The 18,001-nt window shown below is 42.7% G+C and overlaps 1 protein-coding gene across 2 annotated transcripts; it reads left to right on the top strand.

The window, feature by feature from the left end:
* The first annotated feature begins 8,155 nt into the window (after positions 1 to 8,155).
* On the top strand, positions 8,156 to 17,939 carry LOC138763529 (uncharacterized). 2 transcript variants are annotated; one of them, XM_069937836.1, is made up of 5 exons: positions 8,156 to 8,245; positions 8,484 to 8,575; positions 10,467 to 10,643; positions 16,852 to 16,978; positions 17,833 to 17,939. In XM_069937836.1, exons 2-5 carry the CDS (start codon positions 8,504 to 8,506, stop codon positions 17,898 to 17,900), a joined length of 444 nt encoding a protein of 147 aa, XP_069793937.1. In that variant the 5' UTR covers positions 8,156 to 8,245; positions 8,484 to 8,503; the 3' UTR covers positions 17,901 to 17,939. The 2 variants fall into 2 exon arrangements, with proteins under 2 accessions (XP_069793937.1, XP_069793936.1); XM_069937835.1 differs by having other exon boundaries at positions 8,175 to 8,358.
* The last annotated feature ends 62 nt before the right edge of the window (positions 17,940 to 18,001 follow it).

Below are 18,001 nucleotides of genomic sequence, written 5' to 3'. Positions count from 1 at the left end.
ATTAGCATCTACAAAAATTAACATTGTGGGATTACAGACATATGACAGGTCCTCGAGATCACCAGGTCCATATCGATCATCAAACACCCATTTACATAAACAAGCACTAATCCCACTTTACTCTCCAAATTTCCACTAGCCCCAGATTCTATCACTCAATATATACTGGGGCATTTTACAGTGGTCAATTAACCCATCTCAATAAGAAGTCACCATTAGTTTTCATAAATTGAAACCATTACACCCTGTTCACCATTTTTCCAAATTGTCAGTAAATGAAACCACAAATTTCTTGTTCATTTTATCACCTGTGAGCGATGTATTCAAACGATGATATAATGTAAATTTTTTAAGCTTTAAAATGTACGTGGACTCATGAATAGACATCTACTCTGCACATATTTTTAGTTAAATTTAATATTTTATAGGCTGCAAAATTTAAAATATGTGGTAGCATGTTTATAAGTATTAAGATTAATATAGGCACATTTTCTTAATTGAAAACCAGACCTAAATTAAAAACTTTCCACCAGCATCATGTTCCTTCTTATTATTTTACACATTTGTTAATTTGAGTGTATCAGATAAAGTATTTTGCAGAGATTAAGTGATTTTTTGCATGGACAAACATGTTAAAATTGGACAGATAGCTAATTTGATTCCTTACAGTCATAATAACTATCATGTTCAGTTTGATGTAAGCTAATTTGATGTATGGGAAAATTTCCTCAAAAGGCAACAAAGTCATTGATTGATAAGCTGCTTCATAGAGTACACAAGTGAAGCTTAATGCCCATGATTTACTTATTCAGAGACAGACCACATATAGGATAGCTTATCATTTCCAATCTACGGCTGAATAAAACAGAGCTATGTATTATCATAAAGAATTTGTTCCAGGTACTTAGCTACAAAAATTAAGGGCTATGGTGTATACTATCAACACAAATTCAGTTTGAAACTTTCTACCAATACGAGTCCAAACTTTTGAAAAATACATTTAAACATTTCCAATTTTCCACAGGAATAAAAAAACTTCATCATCTCAACAGATCAATTCAAAGGGAGCTGCAATCCTGCAAAATCTATTCAGGAATGATGACAGATAATTAATCAACTAATGGGAGGAACAGGCTCATAAATGTCCTCAACATGAAATCAAAGCTTATCAACTCAGCAAAAGGACGATGAGGATTATTCCCTGCCATCATCAGCCGGAAATGTCAAATGGATGAATCTGGTTGACCTTCTTCAGTGCTCCTGCCATTGCAGAAGCTCATCTTCTACCAATTTAATTTATTCCACGTAATTTGAATTAGCCCCTTTTCCACCAGCTCATTGTCCCAGAAATTAACGGGGAATTAACTGGGACAGGGTCCAGTGGGAAAAGAACAGTCAGCATGCTAGTGTCAAATGGCATCATTTCATGCCGGGGATTGACCCCGACTCATATCCCCGGCATTAGCTGATGCCAGCGTGCTTATTAAACCAGTGGAAAAAGGACAGCAGAAAGTCACCCATCTCCAGTTGAAGGTAGAACACTCCAATTCCTGGGGATGAGTTGTGTTCAGCAGAAAAGCAATTAGTGTCCCAGTTAAAGGTGACCCAGTGGAAACAGCACAAATGGCTTCCTATCCTGGTGTAGCATGACTGAGAGCACTCAAGACCAGAGAGAGTACAACAAGCTTTTATTCAGTAAGAATAACACACAATAGTCTTTGGACTGAACTGGGGTTTTGGCAGGGATCCAGGGTTTATATCTGGATATGCGGGAGCGGAGTCAGGGGAAAACCCAGTCCTTAGGACATCACATCAGGAGTGAATTCCCAGTTCACTACACTCGGGACACTGCACGGCCAATTAACTGGGATGCCAGTGGAAAAGGGACTTGTGCACTGAACAGGCCAAAGTCCTGCTTCCTGCTCCCTACACCTGCCATATATATATGCATCCAAGAGTGCCCAAGGTGGCAGTGACCAAGCTTGGAAACAGCCCACAAGGGTTTAAGGGTTCCAGGGATCAGCTGACTATTGCAGAGGACCAGAGTGGGATAAAGGCTTGGAGGCGAAAGGACTCAAAACGGGCTGTGCGCTGGGAACGAGGGATCGGGATTCATGAAGGTGCTAATGGCAAGCAGTGCTCTCAAATAGTCTTCTGATCATATCAGAGGTTTGGAACTGAGAGCATGGGTTCACTGCTGGAATGGCAGAAGGCATTGCGACTACACAAGTTGGGAGATTGCAGGAGGTGAATCCATGACACTCTATAGTCCCTTTTACACTTGTGTCCCACTAAATTGGCCGTTGAGTGTCCCAGGATAGGAATAGTGTTTTTGCTGTTCACACTTGACCACTCTTAACTGGGTCATTGCATGTGTTCACATTTGCAAGGAGCCATCCCTTGGGTTAGGACTGTTCTACCTTCTACTGGCATCAAGTGATGGTGAACCTGCCCAAAATCCTGATCAATGTATTATGATCTTATATTTAAAAAAAATAATCTTCCCTAATTATATGTACAGCACAGTATGAGACCTGAAGCCCCTGTTGTTGCTGTGCTGACTTATATAAACCTTTATTAAGGATCATGGGAAAGGGCTAGCAATAACAAACAATTTTTAAACAACGTGGGAAAAGTTGGTAGCACCTATTGTGCACAATATGTAAATACCTTGGAACAAGGCAATGGTGGACCTGCCCTCCCAGAATGCCATGCAGCTGCAAAAGGGCTGAATGCACAGAGCATTCATGGAGGGGTTTCTCTGTTGCACAGCATTCTGGAAAGTCAGGTCCGCCATCACTTTTTTTTCCCCACGGTCTTTATAAATTGTGAGCTATAGAACTACCAACTTTCCCCCACTGTTTAAAAATTGTCTGCTATTGCTAGTTATTGCTATTTATTTCCTCTCTCTCTCTCTCTCTCTCTCTCCCACTGTGACTTTCCTATGGCAAAGTTTATACCTTCATTTTAATCTTTTCTTCCTTCACGTTCCTGCACTCACACAAAAACTTGGGTCATTTCTATCCCAGAATGCAACTGCCCATTCTGCACTTGCCTGATTTCAATGCCAGCATCTGTAGATGCCAGAGATTATACTAGGGTTTGAGCGATGAGATTTTCCTTTCACACTAGACCCTTTTTAGGCTGATTGGTCATTAATTCCTGAGGCCATTTGCAAGTGTGAAAGGGGCTACATGTGTCTCCAAAGGGACTCTCTTTTGCTTCTTTCTCTTATTGTTGGGGCCACTGCAGAAGAAGTGCCTCTGTGTGTACCTTTATGCCAAACAAAAATATGTGAATTTTTGTATTTATGTCCATGCTAATGAAGGAATCTTGAATTCTCCCATGTAGACAACCACTGATATCGAATGTTCTGCATCCGAGGCAATCACATTACAGCCATCGTACTTGCAATAGTTCTCTCTCTCCATACCTTGTTCATCATGTTTGGTTATGTTCAGTAAAGTCTTTTATTTGGTTCACCTCACCTGCCGACTTGGCTCGCAATTAAGCACACAATAATGAACATGGTGTCAGAAGTGGGATTAAGAGCGCCTCAAGCTTGAAGTCTTCCAATTGCAAAACGATCACAGTGAGTAACCATAACCATATTTTGCACAGTCACCATGATGACAGATGGATTCAGGTGGCCCGACCCACTCTTGTTTGATGGAAATGTGGCAGTAAACTGGCATATCTTTGAACAGGAATATGACATATTCATAGTGGTAGCACATAGTGACAAACCTGTCCGTACCAGAACATACATTCTGTTAAATTTGGTGGGCCTGGATGCTATTGAAAGGGAGAGGTCATTTGTGTACACAGGCAAAGTGTGTGACGGGAACCTCATTACCAGCCTGCTGCATTGAGAGAGGACCCCAAATGTTTAAAGCATGAGTTCAGAGAAATGTGTAACCCTCAGAGAAATGTGACAATGGAAAGGCACAAAATCAATATGAGAGACCAAAAGCCTGATAAGTTGATACACTCAAACATCAGCAATTTAAAGATCAGGGCGAAAACCTGTAATTTCAGGACACTTTGCCACAAACTAATTAAAGACAGAATGGTCTGTGGCATTTGCGACAATAATATGCGAAGGCGCTCCTGACACCAAACTGACACTAGCAAAGGCCATCGCAACATGCTTGGTGTATGAAACTACCAAGGAAAACAGTAAAAGGCTAGCCTGTCCGCAATAGCAGACCACGAGCATCGACGCGATACAGGCAGGACCGGTGAGCAGAAAGTGGTTGGAGGTTAGAAGGAAGAGCCAGCCAGGCCACCCCACACCCAGGACAGGATGTGGCAATTGCAGAGGAGACCATAGACCGAGAAGGGAGATGAACCCAGCATTCAGCCAGCAGTGCAGGAACTGCAGCTAAAGGACCCACTTCAACAGATGCTGCAGATCCAGGCCGCAAACCAGCACACGGAATAGACCCAGGAGGGCCTTCGACCATTTGGAACTGGAGCAGAGAGGGAGAGACCCCGACGATGAGTACTACATTGACCGGCTTACCACAAGAATGGAAGGCAACACAGCAGAAACCCAGATCAGAAGTAACAACAAGGCTTTTGTGTCCATGGAAGTCAACGGCAAGATGAAAATTGACACCAAGGCCAAATGCAATGTCATGTCACTGGGAACATTCAACCAGCTGAGAAAGACAGAACAAGTCAAACCATGGAGCAAGGCTATAAGCCTAGTGGCTTATAGCGGCAGCAGAATCCAAACCAGCAGCATGGCACGGCTGCGGTGTTTTGGACAAGGATGGCTCCATGTGCTAACCTTCTCCATGGTCCGCAAGGACATCACGCTTCTGCTAGGCCTCAGTGCATGCATGTCTCATTCAGCACAGAGGTCTATCAGATAAGCTCATTCGAGGACTATTTCTCACAGAAGATCTTTTCTGAGTACAGTGAACTTTTCAAAGATGAGCTGGGGAAGCTGCCGGTTATGTACTCCATGCTGCTTGACTCGGAGGTAAGACCCATAGTCTGGCCAGTGCACCGCATTCCAGTAGCAATGAAGGATAAAGTCAAGGCCGAACTGGACAGAATGCAGGACTTGGGTGTCATCAGTGCAACGGTTAATGTCAAGGCAGACCAGGATTACCCTACCAGTGGCAAGGAGACTTCTGGAACCCCAACCAAAGCACCTGCAGGATGTCAAGGCCCAGCTGCTAAACAGAAGGCTGGCACAAAATAAAATTCATGATAAAAGCAGCCGGCCGCTCATCTCATTGACTGAAGGTCAAGTTGTAAGGATGCAGATTCCACAAGGTTACAACAGCCCAGGTATAGTGGAAATGAGCTACCAGGAACCCAGGTCATACCTGGCTCATTCAAGGGGGAAAATACAGAGGAGGAACAGATGACACATCCTCCCAGTAAGAGAGGCACACTGATCTCAAACCGACCCAGACAAATTGGCATTTTTGGATTTGGAATGTGAGCCCAGGATCTACGTGAGCCCCCTGGTAACCACAGGAGAAGCGATGGGCGATGCCCTCGAGACGATGGACTGTGGAGACAATCAGGACATTATGTCCCCAGCCTCCACATCAGCAGAGAGCTATTACAAAACACCTGCTGGGTGTGTCTGGAAGGCGAACCCAAAATACCAGGACTGGACAAAGTTGAATGTCTATACTGTTGTTCTAGTGAAAGTTATATATGTTCAAGCAGGGGTAGCTCACGAAAGGGGTTGTAGATAGCCGCTGCCATCGGCTTCTCTGCAACCGAAGCAATTGCATTGCAGTGACCGTACCGCAACAACGCACCGCGCATGCCGCTGAATTGAGAAATAGCAGGGAGCAGATGCCACACTGTGGGCTCTCTCTCTCTCTACCCTTTTATCGTGTTTGGTTGTGTTCAATAAAGTCCTTTATTTGGTTTACCTCACCTGCCAACTTGACTTGCTATTAAACAGATAATAACGAACACCCCACTCAATAGCATAAGAGAATGACGAACAAATTGGATTCCAGTAGCTCAATAACCAGCTCACCTACCCACTTACTCATAAATTTAGAATGGGTTATAAATGAGGATCTTGCCAGTGACAAGCACATCCCAAAAATAATAATGTATTGAATATTAAATTCACTGAATATTGAAGATTAATGATTGCATGGATCACTGTAGTCTATTAACAACTTGAACTGTGGCCATAAACCAGGGCCAGGGGTTCCCAACCCGCAGCTCATGAGCTACATGTGGCTCTTTAACATTCAATGTGTGGCTCATGGAAATATGTTGACTGGAGGAGATACCAGCGCTCCCAAATTCATCCCGTGACGCTCCAAATCCATGCAGCCAGATAAAGGGGTCCTGGGATGGTCACAGCCTGGAATGCGTGACAAGAGGGAGTGGGCATTGAAGGAACGGCCCCTTCAGAGGAGCGGAGGGAACAGCGCACACCGGAATCAGGGTCTCTTGGCTTGGGCCAGGCCACACCGAGCCGCCAATGTGGGGTGTGTGGTAGGAGGGTCAGGCTAAGCTCAAGGTCCTCTGCAAGGAGTAGCCGCAGAGGTCAGGAAGTTAGGCATAGCCTGCTCCAGAGGCGGGATGTCTGTCCAAGGCACTCTGGCAGGGGGGAAGCAAGATGAGGGAGACGGGGCTGGAGGGATTCCCCAATGAGAATCTCATCCATGCGCCAAGCTAGGAGAGAGCTGGAGCTGGCAGCAGCAGTGAAGGTCCTGTCAGTGGCCACGGGCAACCGAATGGAGAGTCAGCCCCAGACGGTGAAGATGTTATACCCCAGCCTCCACTCATCCTCCCCCCAATCTCGCTGGCGACTGGGAAGAGGAGATGGGGAGGTGCAGGGCTGTGGGGCCCCTGGCCTCGCCCTGCCGCAGGAGGCAGTTTTGTATCGGGCGCTTGACTGTGGATGCTGCATCGGTGCAGGTATCTGCAGAGACCAGTGGCAGCAACATTCCCCCCAAAAAACACACGAGAAACAGGAGCAAGAGTTGTCCACCCAGCCTGTCGAGCCTACTCCCACTGCTGATCTAGCTGTCGACCCAGCTCCACTTTCCCCCGATAACCCCAAATTCCTCTACAATGCAAGCAGCTCTCTTACTGAATCTTTAATATATTTACTGAGGCAGCCTCTTGGCCAGAGATTGCCACAGAAAATATTTGGTTTGTATATGTGTGCATTTGATTATTTTTTAAAATATTTTATTTAAAATTTAAGATCACATAACATAATATTAATTACTATGTACTGATACAAAGACAATGTGATTAATAATTTTTATATAAAAAACACCCCTAACCTCCCCAACCACCCCACTAATATCTTCCCTCCTCCCTCCCCAACTTTTTGGCTGCAGGAACGTTGGCATCCATCGAAGCGGACAGAGAGATCAAAATTTGACACCAATAATTTTCAGATAAGGGCTCCAAAGTTTAACAAAGAAAAAAAATGGTCTCTTAAATTGTATGTAATCTTTTCTAAAGGAATACAAGCTCTCATTTCATTATGCTATCTTTTCATACCTAAAAGCGAGTCAGATTTTCACGTAATAGCTATCGACTTAATATCTCCTAGCAAAAACAACATTGGATCTAAAGGTAAATTCACTTTTAATATCGGTTCTAAAAACGATTTAATTAGTAACCAAAAACTTTTAACCCTAGGACAAGACCAAGTCAAATGAAAAAAAAACCTATCTCTTGACCGCATCTAAAACTAAGTTGGAAGTTTTTCCAACTTCTGCGGTGTTAAATACAATTGATGTCAAAGAATTAAACTCATCGTCCTATTAGCGGACATTTGTTACTTTAGTCAAACCATCGCTACATCAATTTCTCCAAACATTTTCATTTGATTACTGAAACTATTGCTACATTCATAAATAAATATTATTATGTGCATTTATTTCTTACTCTTTAGAACATATTTGCCACAAAACATGCATGAAGTAAAAATGTTCATGTCTTGCGCTCTCAAACACCTGAAGTTCATGACAGGTGAAGCAGGTTTGGCCACCCCCTGCCCCAAGCGCTTTTGCGGACTGGGCTCTGCGGCTTTTCTCCGTCTCATGCACCGCTGTTCGGGCAGCGAGTTACGGGACCCCCAGCAATGCACGGTTAAAAGCTGCGTTATCACGAGGGGTTGAGCGTCACAATCAGCTGGTTTATTGTTGGGGGTAACATCAGCACGATGATATTTTCAATAACTGTTCAGCCGCGCTGTTGCAGCCACCTCCCACAGGCAGAGTAAAGTGATGTAAGTGACGGCGCCTCTTTGTACTCCACCGGCATCGAGACAACGGTGAAATCGTTCCCGAGAGGCTGTGATGTGCCAAGAAACTTCACCCCGCCTTCCCGTCCACCCAACAGGTTATCTGCCACTTTTTAAACCACTACAGAGCGGAGGCGGTGTGAAACAACAGCTCGTTCACGTTGCAAAACGCAATTTCCCTTCAATGCATTCTGAAGTGACTTCTCTCTCGCTCTCATTCCAGCACCTGGACAGAATTAACAGATGGGGGGACTATTTTCCGGATCACAGGCATGCGAGCCCTATACCGACGCAGTTGCTTTCCAGATAATTCACGTGAGCTGCAGATAATGCTATCTTGTCCTTCTGTTATTTATCACGACTGATTGGTAAGCTGCAAGAGTCTAACATTGAAACATTTACACAGCTGAGGATCATACTTCACGACCTTACAATTAGTTCTAACTTACCCCCACACACCATAGGAAGAAAAGAAATCGCAAATGATGGAAATTAGAAGTGTTAAAGAAACATAAAATACAGGAAAGACTCAGCAGGCCATGAAGCTTCTGTGTTGAGAGAAACTGCTCCCAAGTGTGATGTCCAAGGATTGAAATTCACCAAGAGAAAGTAAGATGAGACTGCTTGGCCTTTTTTCTTGTTCTGGGGAAGTAGATGAAGTGGGCCCACAGTCAAGGCAACAGAGGAACCCTCCCCAATACTCATTCAAAAATAAGTAGAGGACACAGAAATGTTTAGCAATTTGCATGTTAACATCAAGCAGGTTCTCCGTATCCACAGTTTGGTTCAGGTGAGGATAGTCATTTGTGACTGGCAGGGAGATTTTCAGTGCTGTCCAAAATCTGATTTGGAGAAGTTACACATGGAAGTGCAGTAAAGGCAAACACCAATGGGTTTTCAATGTTTTGGGGTAGGCATTTACAACAGTCAAAGGTAAAGAGAAGTAATGACATTCGACTGAAGGGGTGGGGTCGGAATGGCAGAAGTCAGTACCTGAGGGAGGTGTCATTCTTCATCTCAGCTAACATGGAAAATGTAGATATTTATATCACAATGAAGGAAATAATTCAGATTTGCTTTTGGCTCCACCTTGAAACCTTGGAGTTTTGGAATAGATGAGTTTGCTAAAAGCAGAGATTATAGACTGTAGTCCAGCTGCCTTCTCCTTTCCCTCTCTCTCAGAAACATTGAGTATTTGTTGTGTGAACATGCAAGGGATGGAGGATATGGAATATATGCAAGCGGCAAAGTTTAATTTAGGCCATGGGCCTAAGTATTCCTGTTCTTATGTATCATTGAAGTAATTAAATTTACTCCCAGCCAAAACCCATCATGAGAATAGAGCTTAACATATAATCAAACAGTAACCCTTATGACATTAATCAGAAAGACCAATCTTGGGTGATGCAATGGCATTCAATTACCATATATTTTGGCATATAAGGCAAGTCTTGAAACCCTCAAAAATAAGTGGTCGACTTGTAAACCAGATACAAAAATGAGGCCTTAAATTCAACTAAAAAAAATGCTTGATGTAGATTTGGTATATAAAACGATCCGAGCACATCCCCATTGCTGGCGCCACCGCTCCCTGACACCTCCCCGCTCCAGCCCGGGAGCCCGAGGTCCCCGCTTCTGCCTGGGAGCCCGAGGTCCCTGCTCCTGCCTGGGAGCCTGAGGTCGCTGTTCCTCCCTTGGAGCTGACACGTTTCTCCACCGAGCACAGTTGGGCAGTGAGGTGAGTTCTTCGATGCACACAACACCGCACCCCATGTTGAGAATGAAGTCACCGTCGCCGACTCTGACAGCAGCTGATGCTGAAGACTTGGAGCCAGCTCCATTTGGCATCTTCCCAGCCAAAAGCAATGTTTTGTTTTACTGTTTATTATTTTCTTGCTTAATTTACAGATTTGTTACTTGGCGATTGGGGTGTTGTGATCAAGTTTGGGTTGTGCTGGGAGGCCTCCTCCCACGTTCCTTTCAGAAAATGGTGGGGGAGAGGTCAACTTATATGCCCGATGTATGATAAAACCATGAAATGAGGGCTGAAAATGGGGAGCCGACTTATCTGAAGGTCAATTTGTACACCAAAATATACGGTATATCAATGAATAACAATCAAACAAGAGTTGGGCAGAAGAAGGAAAAAAAAGTCATATCCCTGTTGTGAAACTATAAATCAAAATTTTGATTTCATTGCTTTCAGGATGCAATTACAACAAATCGTGTTGTGATCTTTTCCAAAACAACATGCCCTTACTGTGACATTGTAAAGTGCATATTTACAGAACTCGGCGTTCCTTACAGAGCAATTGAATTAGATCTTCGGAGTGATGGTGTGCATCTTCAGTATATTCTTACTGAAATGACTGGCATAAAGACAGTAAGTCTACTTAATCTCTACATCATCTTGTTGTCTCATGGGTCATGTTATATGATCATAACATAAATAGCTCAATAAGTGCTATATTAACTCAAAGGTTTGGAGCAGTGGTTCTCAACCTTTTTCCACTCACATTCCACTTTAAGTCACAGATGCTCTGTGATTGGTCAGGGATTCCTTAAGGTGGTATGTGGGTGGAAAGAAAAAAGTTGAGAACCACTGGTTTAGAGAATGAATTTTTAGGAATTGGGGTATGTAAATTGGCAGAGGGCTGACAAATCATGTCCCCAGTAGCATCTTCTGTGGCCCAGATGATGTTTTCTTTTGTTGTAGGGTGGAACACAGTGTAAGGTTTTGCAGGTACTTGGTGCAGGAAATAAAAAGGGGTAGCTTAGATGAAGAATGCAAACAAATTGGAGATTTCAATGTCTGTGGAATCTAAATAGGATGACATATCCACAGTTAGTGTAAAAACTATATTAAAACACCAGCGACCTAGGTTCAAATTCACCACTATTTGTAAGGAGTTTTATGTTCTCCCCGTGTCTCCCTGAGTTTCTTCCAGGTGCTCCAGTTTTTTCCCACATTCCGAAGACTTAAGGGGTTAGTAGGTTAATTGGTCACATTGGTGTATTGGGGTAGCATGGGCCGGAAGAGCCTGTTACCGTGCTGTGTCTCTAAACTAAAAAAATATCCAGTGGAGTGACAAAACTTGGGCAAGTAAACACTAACGTATGGTTCAACATGAGCAACATAAATGTTGATTGATTATTACTATATTGGAGGAAGGAAAATTAATGAATGAAAAATGCTCTCTTTAAAATTTCAAACATTCTTTGGAATCTTCAAACTGACAGCAATACATTAGTGAAGAGGTAATGGCTAACTTCCTGGGTTTTTTTCCCCGAAATGTTGCTATAGTTGTTGAAAATTATTATTCAGATCTTCAGTTTAATTTGAGTTTTTTTTTGAGAGGTTCCTTTGAAGTAAACTGAGATCAAAAGTCCAGTAACGTTCAAAGTTATTCCCTTCCTGGAAGGCACTGCTATTAAAAGTGGGTCATTTCATGAAAGAATGCATTACACATCAACAGCCATTTAAAAGGAGAGAAATGTAAAGCTGAAGCTTATTGGCAAAGTATCTGCTTCTCACAAACAGGGGTGAACAGTTGGTCATTCCCAAACTCCGCTTTCATATTCATCAGTGATAAATATTAATAGTATTCAGTGAGTCTGGAGGAGGTCGACAGTCAATCTACAAATTATACTGCCTTGAAAACCAGGAAGAAGTTTGGGATAATAATTTGAAAGGCTATTATAAATCTAAATCCAACTTTATCTTGTGTTCAACTCGTGGCTTTAACAAGGATTTATTTTATAGAAAATATTTAAAAATAATGTCCTTTCTTTACAATTTAACACAGAAGCCAACATTACCATTTAATTTTATGTCCATTAAAAAGTCCACTTTAGACTGGAAATGGAAATAGTTTTCTTAATGAATCCATTGCAAAAGCACAAGGTGTAACACAAACAAAAGACTAAAACCAGAATACCCTACCGTTTTGATTTTATTGTCACAAAATAACACGTTAAAAAATGTAACATACACGACATACTTTAAGTTTTGTCTGATGCAGAGTTTCTATGAACATTTCTGGCATCCCTAACAATAGGAGAAAGGGAAGAAAAATAGAGTCCTTTCAGAGAAACTGAGTATCAGTGGATTCACCTCAGGGCTCATGCCGCCAGTTCAAACCATCGACAACCTGAGCTCCAGATCCAAATCTGTGATACTATCAGGAAGCCTTCAGCATACAAGACCCTACGGGAGCCCTTCTTACCCTCTTGTCCCAGTTTGGTACTTGGTTCTCATAAGTCAGTCTCCAGCAGATAAAAAGCTGTGCCAGCAGCCTGCATGGGTCCTTCAACTACTGAGCACCTTATTGGTCCGTTGGGTCATCTCCTCTGCTTCTCCATCTCAATGTAGGATGTTCTTCCCATTCTGATGCCTTGAGTCAGTCTGCTGCTCCCTCAGAGTCCACAACCCCTTGTGGTACACTCCCCAGCAAAGGTGCTGCCATCTTGGGTACAGATCTCCAGGGTTGAAAGATTTTTAAAAAGTAGTTGACTCCTCGGAGCTGTTGGCATTTGATCTGGGTGGTAGGACTCAACTGAGCAGCCCTGTTTCTGCTCCCATTTTCCAAGCATTTGTCAACATGTAAACGTTCCTTTAAGTATAACAATTATGAGAATTTTAAACTCCTTCTCAGCTAAGGCAATATACTGATTTCCAATATCCACAAAATTTCCCCTTGTAAGTTTACTTCCTAGTTATTCTGATCAATCCAAAATTTGCTTTGTGTATGTTATGCTTCTATATATATTTAAAAAAAATCAACCCCATATTAGATTCACTTGTTTCAATTCTTGATTCTCAAGATGGCATTACCAGTTGAAATTGGACTGATTAAAGTAGACGTTTTCAAAAAAAATTTACATTTTTAATTTCGGGACCATCTCTGAAAGAGGAGGAGCGGGGGCCTTAGGAGAGTTGTGAGCATCGGGAACCAGCTGGAGATGAGTGCAGTTTAAAAGAGAGCAGAGGGCAAGTTAAGGGTTAAATAGAATGGTGATTTGTGGGAGGAGTAAAAAAGATAAGCGGCAGTGACAAAGAAAAAGAGGGGTCGCTCAACTGGATAGAGGCCAAGTGTGTCAGTGGCCCAGTGTAGGAGTGTGACTTGGAGGCTTTGGCTCACGTGGCTTCAGCAAGCTGAGGATGAGCTTGATTCCAGTGAGGTGAGATAAAGTCAGATAAGATTCTTGTATTTAAATTAGAAAGAGTTAATGGAGACATCTAGGGCAGTGGAATGCTCTGATTACAGAATGCAATTGCACAATTGTCCCTGATGTCTACACCTGCAAGAGGTGCATCCTGCTGGAACTGGAACTGGATGAACTCTGGATCATTTGGGAGGTAGAGGCAGTGACAGGGAGATAGTCACTCCCAAAAGTCAGGACGCAGGTAATTAGGTGACTGTTAGGAGAGGGAAGGGGAATAAGCAGACACTGCAGAGCCCCCTGTGGCCATTCCCCTCAACAACAAGTATACTTTTTTGGATACTGTTGGGATGGAACAATCTATCAGGGACAAGTTATGGTGGTCACATCTCTGGTTTAGAGGCTGGCTCCTCAGCTCAGAAGGGAAGGGGGAGAAGAGAGCTTTGGTGACTGGGGACTTGTTGGTTAGGTCAACGGATAGGTTCTGTGAATGAGATGCCTCAGATCAGGTTCACAGCATTCTGGAGGGGAAGGGTGAGCAGCCAGATGTCATGGTCTACATGGGGACCAATGACATAAAGAAGAGAGGGGACGAAGTCCTGAAGAGGGAATATAGGGAGTTGGGAAAGAAATTAAAAAGCAGGACCTCAAAGGTGATAATCTCAGAATTGCTGCCTGTGCCACATGCCAGAGAGGTTAGGAATAGGAAGTTGTGGCAGATGAATGCGTGGCTGAAGAGTTGGGGCAGGGGTTCAGACTTCTGGATCATTGAATCTCTCTGGGGAAGGTTTGACCTATACATAAAGGACAGGCTGCACCTGAACTGGGAAGGGACCAATGTCGTGGCAGCCAGGTTTGCTAGAGCTGTTTGGAAGGGTTCAAACTAGTTGGGTAGGGGAGTAGAAACCAGAATTTGAATGCAAAGAGGGCAGAAGGTCAAAAACATGATGCTATGTGTTCTGCGTTTGTGAGGAAGGACGGGCAGGGGACAAAACATAAATGTAGTCAGTAAGAGGGTTTGAAATGTGTCCACTTCAATACTAGTATCAGCAATAAAGGGGATGAATTTAGAATATGAATCAGTACATGGAACTATGATGTTGTGGCCATTATAGACTTGGCTGGAAGAAGGCAGGATTGGTTGATGCAGGTTCCGGAGTTTAGGTGTTTGAAAAGGAATAATATGCGAGTTAAGAGAGGAGGGGAGTAACATTACTGGTCAGGAATACATCACGGCTATAAAAAGGGAGGTGGTTTAGAGGGAGTGTCCACTGAGTCAGTGTGATTGAAGTCATAAATAGGAAGGAAGCCATCACTGTGTTGGGAGTGTCTATCGGCCCCCAAATAGCCTCTGAGGACCAGATAAGCAGGCAGATTTTGGAATAGTGCAAGAAATACAGGGTTGTAGTTATGGGTGATTTCAACTTCCCTTATGTTGACTGGCACTTTCTTACTGCAAGAGAGATAGATGGTGCCGTGTTTGTCAGATGTGTCCAAAAAGGGTTCCTCACAGAGTATGTGGACCATCCAACAAGAGGAGAGGCCATACTGGATCTAATTCTGAGTAATGAACCTGGTCAGGTGGCAGACCTCTCAGTGGGGGAGCATTTTGGTGAGAGTGACCACAACTCCCTGAACTTTAGCCTAGCTATGGAAAATGATAAAAGCAGACAAATGCAAAAATACTTAATTGGGGAAGGGCTAATTAAGATGGAATGAGGTGGGAACTAATAAGAGTAAAAAGACATTCAAGGGTGAAAGCTCAAAACTATTGTGGAGGAAATTTAAGGACACGTGTTGGGTTCAGGATAGGTTTGTCCCACTGGAACAGAGAAAAGATGGTAGGAAAAGGGAACCATGGTTGATGAAACAGGTGGGGCAGCTACTCAAGAGGAAGAAGGAAGCTTATTATTAGATATAGGAAGCAGGAAGGGCTCTCATAAGAAGTAGATGGTAGCCAGGAAGGAGCTTAAGAAAGGACTTGGAGCTCTATGGAGGCATGAGAAGGCCTTGGGATGTAGAATTAAGGAGAATCCCAAGCTGTTCTATGTGTATGTAAAGAACAGAAAGATGATTAGAGTAAATGTAGGACTGCGAAAGGATAAAGGAGGCAATGTGCCAGGAGGTGGAGGAGGTCCTAAATAAATATTTTATTCAGTATTCACAAAAGGATCTTGATCAGCATGAGGTCAGAATAGAACAGGCTTGTGTGCTGGACAGTGTTGAAATTAAGAGAAAATGTTGAATCTTCTTAAAAACATTAAGATTGACAAGTCCTCGCAATATACCTCTGGTTACTGTGAGAAGTGAAAGAAGAGATAGCTGAGGCAGGAGCTATGATCTTTGAGTCCTCTTTGGCCACAGGAGGTGCCAGAGGATTGAAGAATGGCAAATATCATCTTATTTAAAAAAAGGTAATAGGGAGAATCCTGGGAAGTATAGACTGGTGAGTCTTACGTCAGTGGTGTGCAAACTATTGGAGAGGATCCTTGATAGGATCTCTTGGTGTTTGGAGAAGTACAGTCTACTCAACGATAGTCGGCCTAGCTTTCTAAAGGGAAGGTCGTACCTCTCAAGTCTAATTGAGTTTTTGAGGTGACAAAAGAAATAATGAAGTTAAGGTGGTAGATGTGGTGCATATGGATTTTAATAAGGCATTTGACAAGGTCTTCCATGAGAGACTCACTCAGAGTCATGAGGCATGGGATTCATGGATCCTTGACTGTGAGAATAAAAAAATGGCTTGCAGTAGAAATCATAGAGTGATCATGGAAAGTATTCTTCCTGAAGGTCAGTGATTAGTGGAGTACTGCAAGGATCTGTTCTGGGACCCTGGTCTCTGTGATTTTTATAAATGACCTGGATGAAGAAGCAGAAGGATGGGTCAGTAAGTTTGCAGATGATACAAAGTTGGAGGAGTTGTGGATGGAGCTGAAGGTTTCCAAATGTTACAAAAGGATATAGACAGGATGCAGAGGTGGGAGGAAAAGTGATAGATGGAGTTCAATCCAGATAAGTGTGGGGTGATGCATTTTGGAAGGATAAACCAGAAGGCTGAGTACAGAGTTAATATTCAATTACTTAAGAGTGTGGATGAGCAGAGGAACATTGGGGTCCAAATCTATACATCCCTCAAGGTCACCACATAGGTTGATAGGATAGTTAAGAAGGCTTTATGGGTTGCTGGGCTTCATGGGATGCTGGGCTTCATTAATTGGCGATTGAGTTCAGTAGATAGGTCATGTTGCAACTCTACAAATCTCTGGCGAGACCACAGAGTATTATGTTCAATTTTGGTCACCTCATTATAGGAAGAATGTGGAAGTTATTGAGAGGGTACAGAGACTTACGAGGATGTTACCTGGATTGGAAAATAAGTTTTATGAGGCAAGGTTAGCAGAGCTGGGACTTTTTTCTTTGGACCGTAGGTTGACAGGAGACTTAATAGAGGTCTAAAGATTATGAGAGGCATATATAGGATGGACAGCCAGCACCTGTTTCCCAGGGCAAGATCAGCAAGCACCACCAGAAGACGTGAATACAAAGTGAAGGGAGGTAAGTTTTTTTTAAAAATAGTTGTCGATGCCCGAAATGCATTGCTTGGGATGGTGGTGGAGGTTGAAACATTAGGGACATTTAAGAGACTCCTAAACAGGTACATGGATGGAACTAAAATAGAGGGTTATGGGGTAGGGAGAGTTTAGTACTTTAAAAAAAAAAGGAATATATAGGTTGCCACAACATTGAGAGCCAAATGGCCTGTAGTGTTCTATGTTCTGTAACTCACAAACTCACTCAGAAATCTAAATCCATAAAACTCCTCCCCTCCCCCACCCTATAACCTACATATGGCTTGCAGAACAATGTGAACTCTACTTTTTTTAAGGGAGGGGTTGTAAAAATAAATTAAATGCAAGTTTTGATAATGTCTCCAAAATTACAAATACGCAAGAATTATCTCACAACCATTAATCCTGGATACCAATCCAGAAATGTCAACACAAAAGAAAAAGAGGAACAATGCTGAATTACAGGGTAATTTTAGTACAGACTGACAAAGCCTTCCAAGACCTCTCTAGTGTTTAAGGATGGTCCTACTCTGCTCTCCATCCCATCATTTTTCACTGGAAGAAACAAAATGTGTGTTGTAGAGAGAAAAAAGTCAAATAAATAAGATGTGAAGAGGTTGAAAAAGTATGCAAATATATGATTTGTAAAAATTAACTCTCATTATGGCTGCCCAGTACTTTTTACCTGTGCTCTGCTTGATACTAACAGCAGTTACACAAAACATTTATCCCTTGACTAAAGTATATAATGCCAATAAGATTACAGTAGAGCACAATAAAGAGGTAACACTTAAAATTTATGATCAGCAATGCAAATCACCCTACTCTTTCTTCTTACAGGTTCCAAAAGTGTTTGTAAATGGAACATGCATTGGTGGTGGGGCAGAAACTGTTTTACTCCATTCTAGGGGTAAATTGTTGGACTTGGTAAATGAGTGCAATTCAAATTCTGCTATAGAAGGAGTCTGTATTCTTTTGTAACATCAATCCTTGTTCACCATTGCTTGTG

The sequence above is a fragment of the Narcine bancroftii genome, chromosome 5, assembly GCF_036971445.1.
Source record: "Narcine bancroftii isolate sNarBan1 chromosome 5, sNarBan1.hap1, whole genome shotgun sequence".
Lineage (NCBI taxonomy): Eukaryota > Metazoa > Chordata > Chondrichthyes > Torpediniformes > Narcinidae > Narcine > Narcine bancroftii.
The sequence above is the reverse complement of the archived record's forward strand: the minus strand, read 5'-3'. Positions and strand labels throughout refer to the sequence as shown.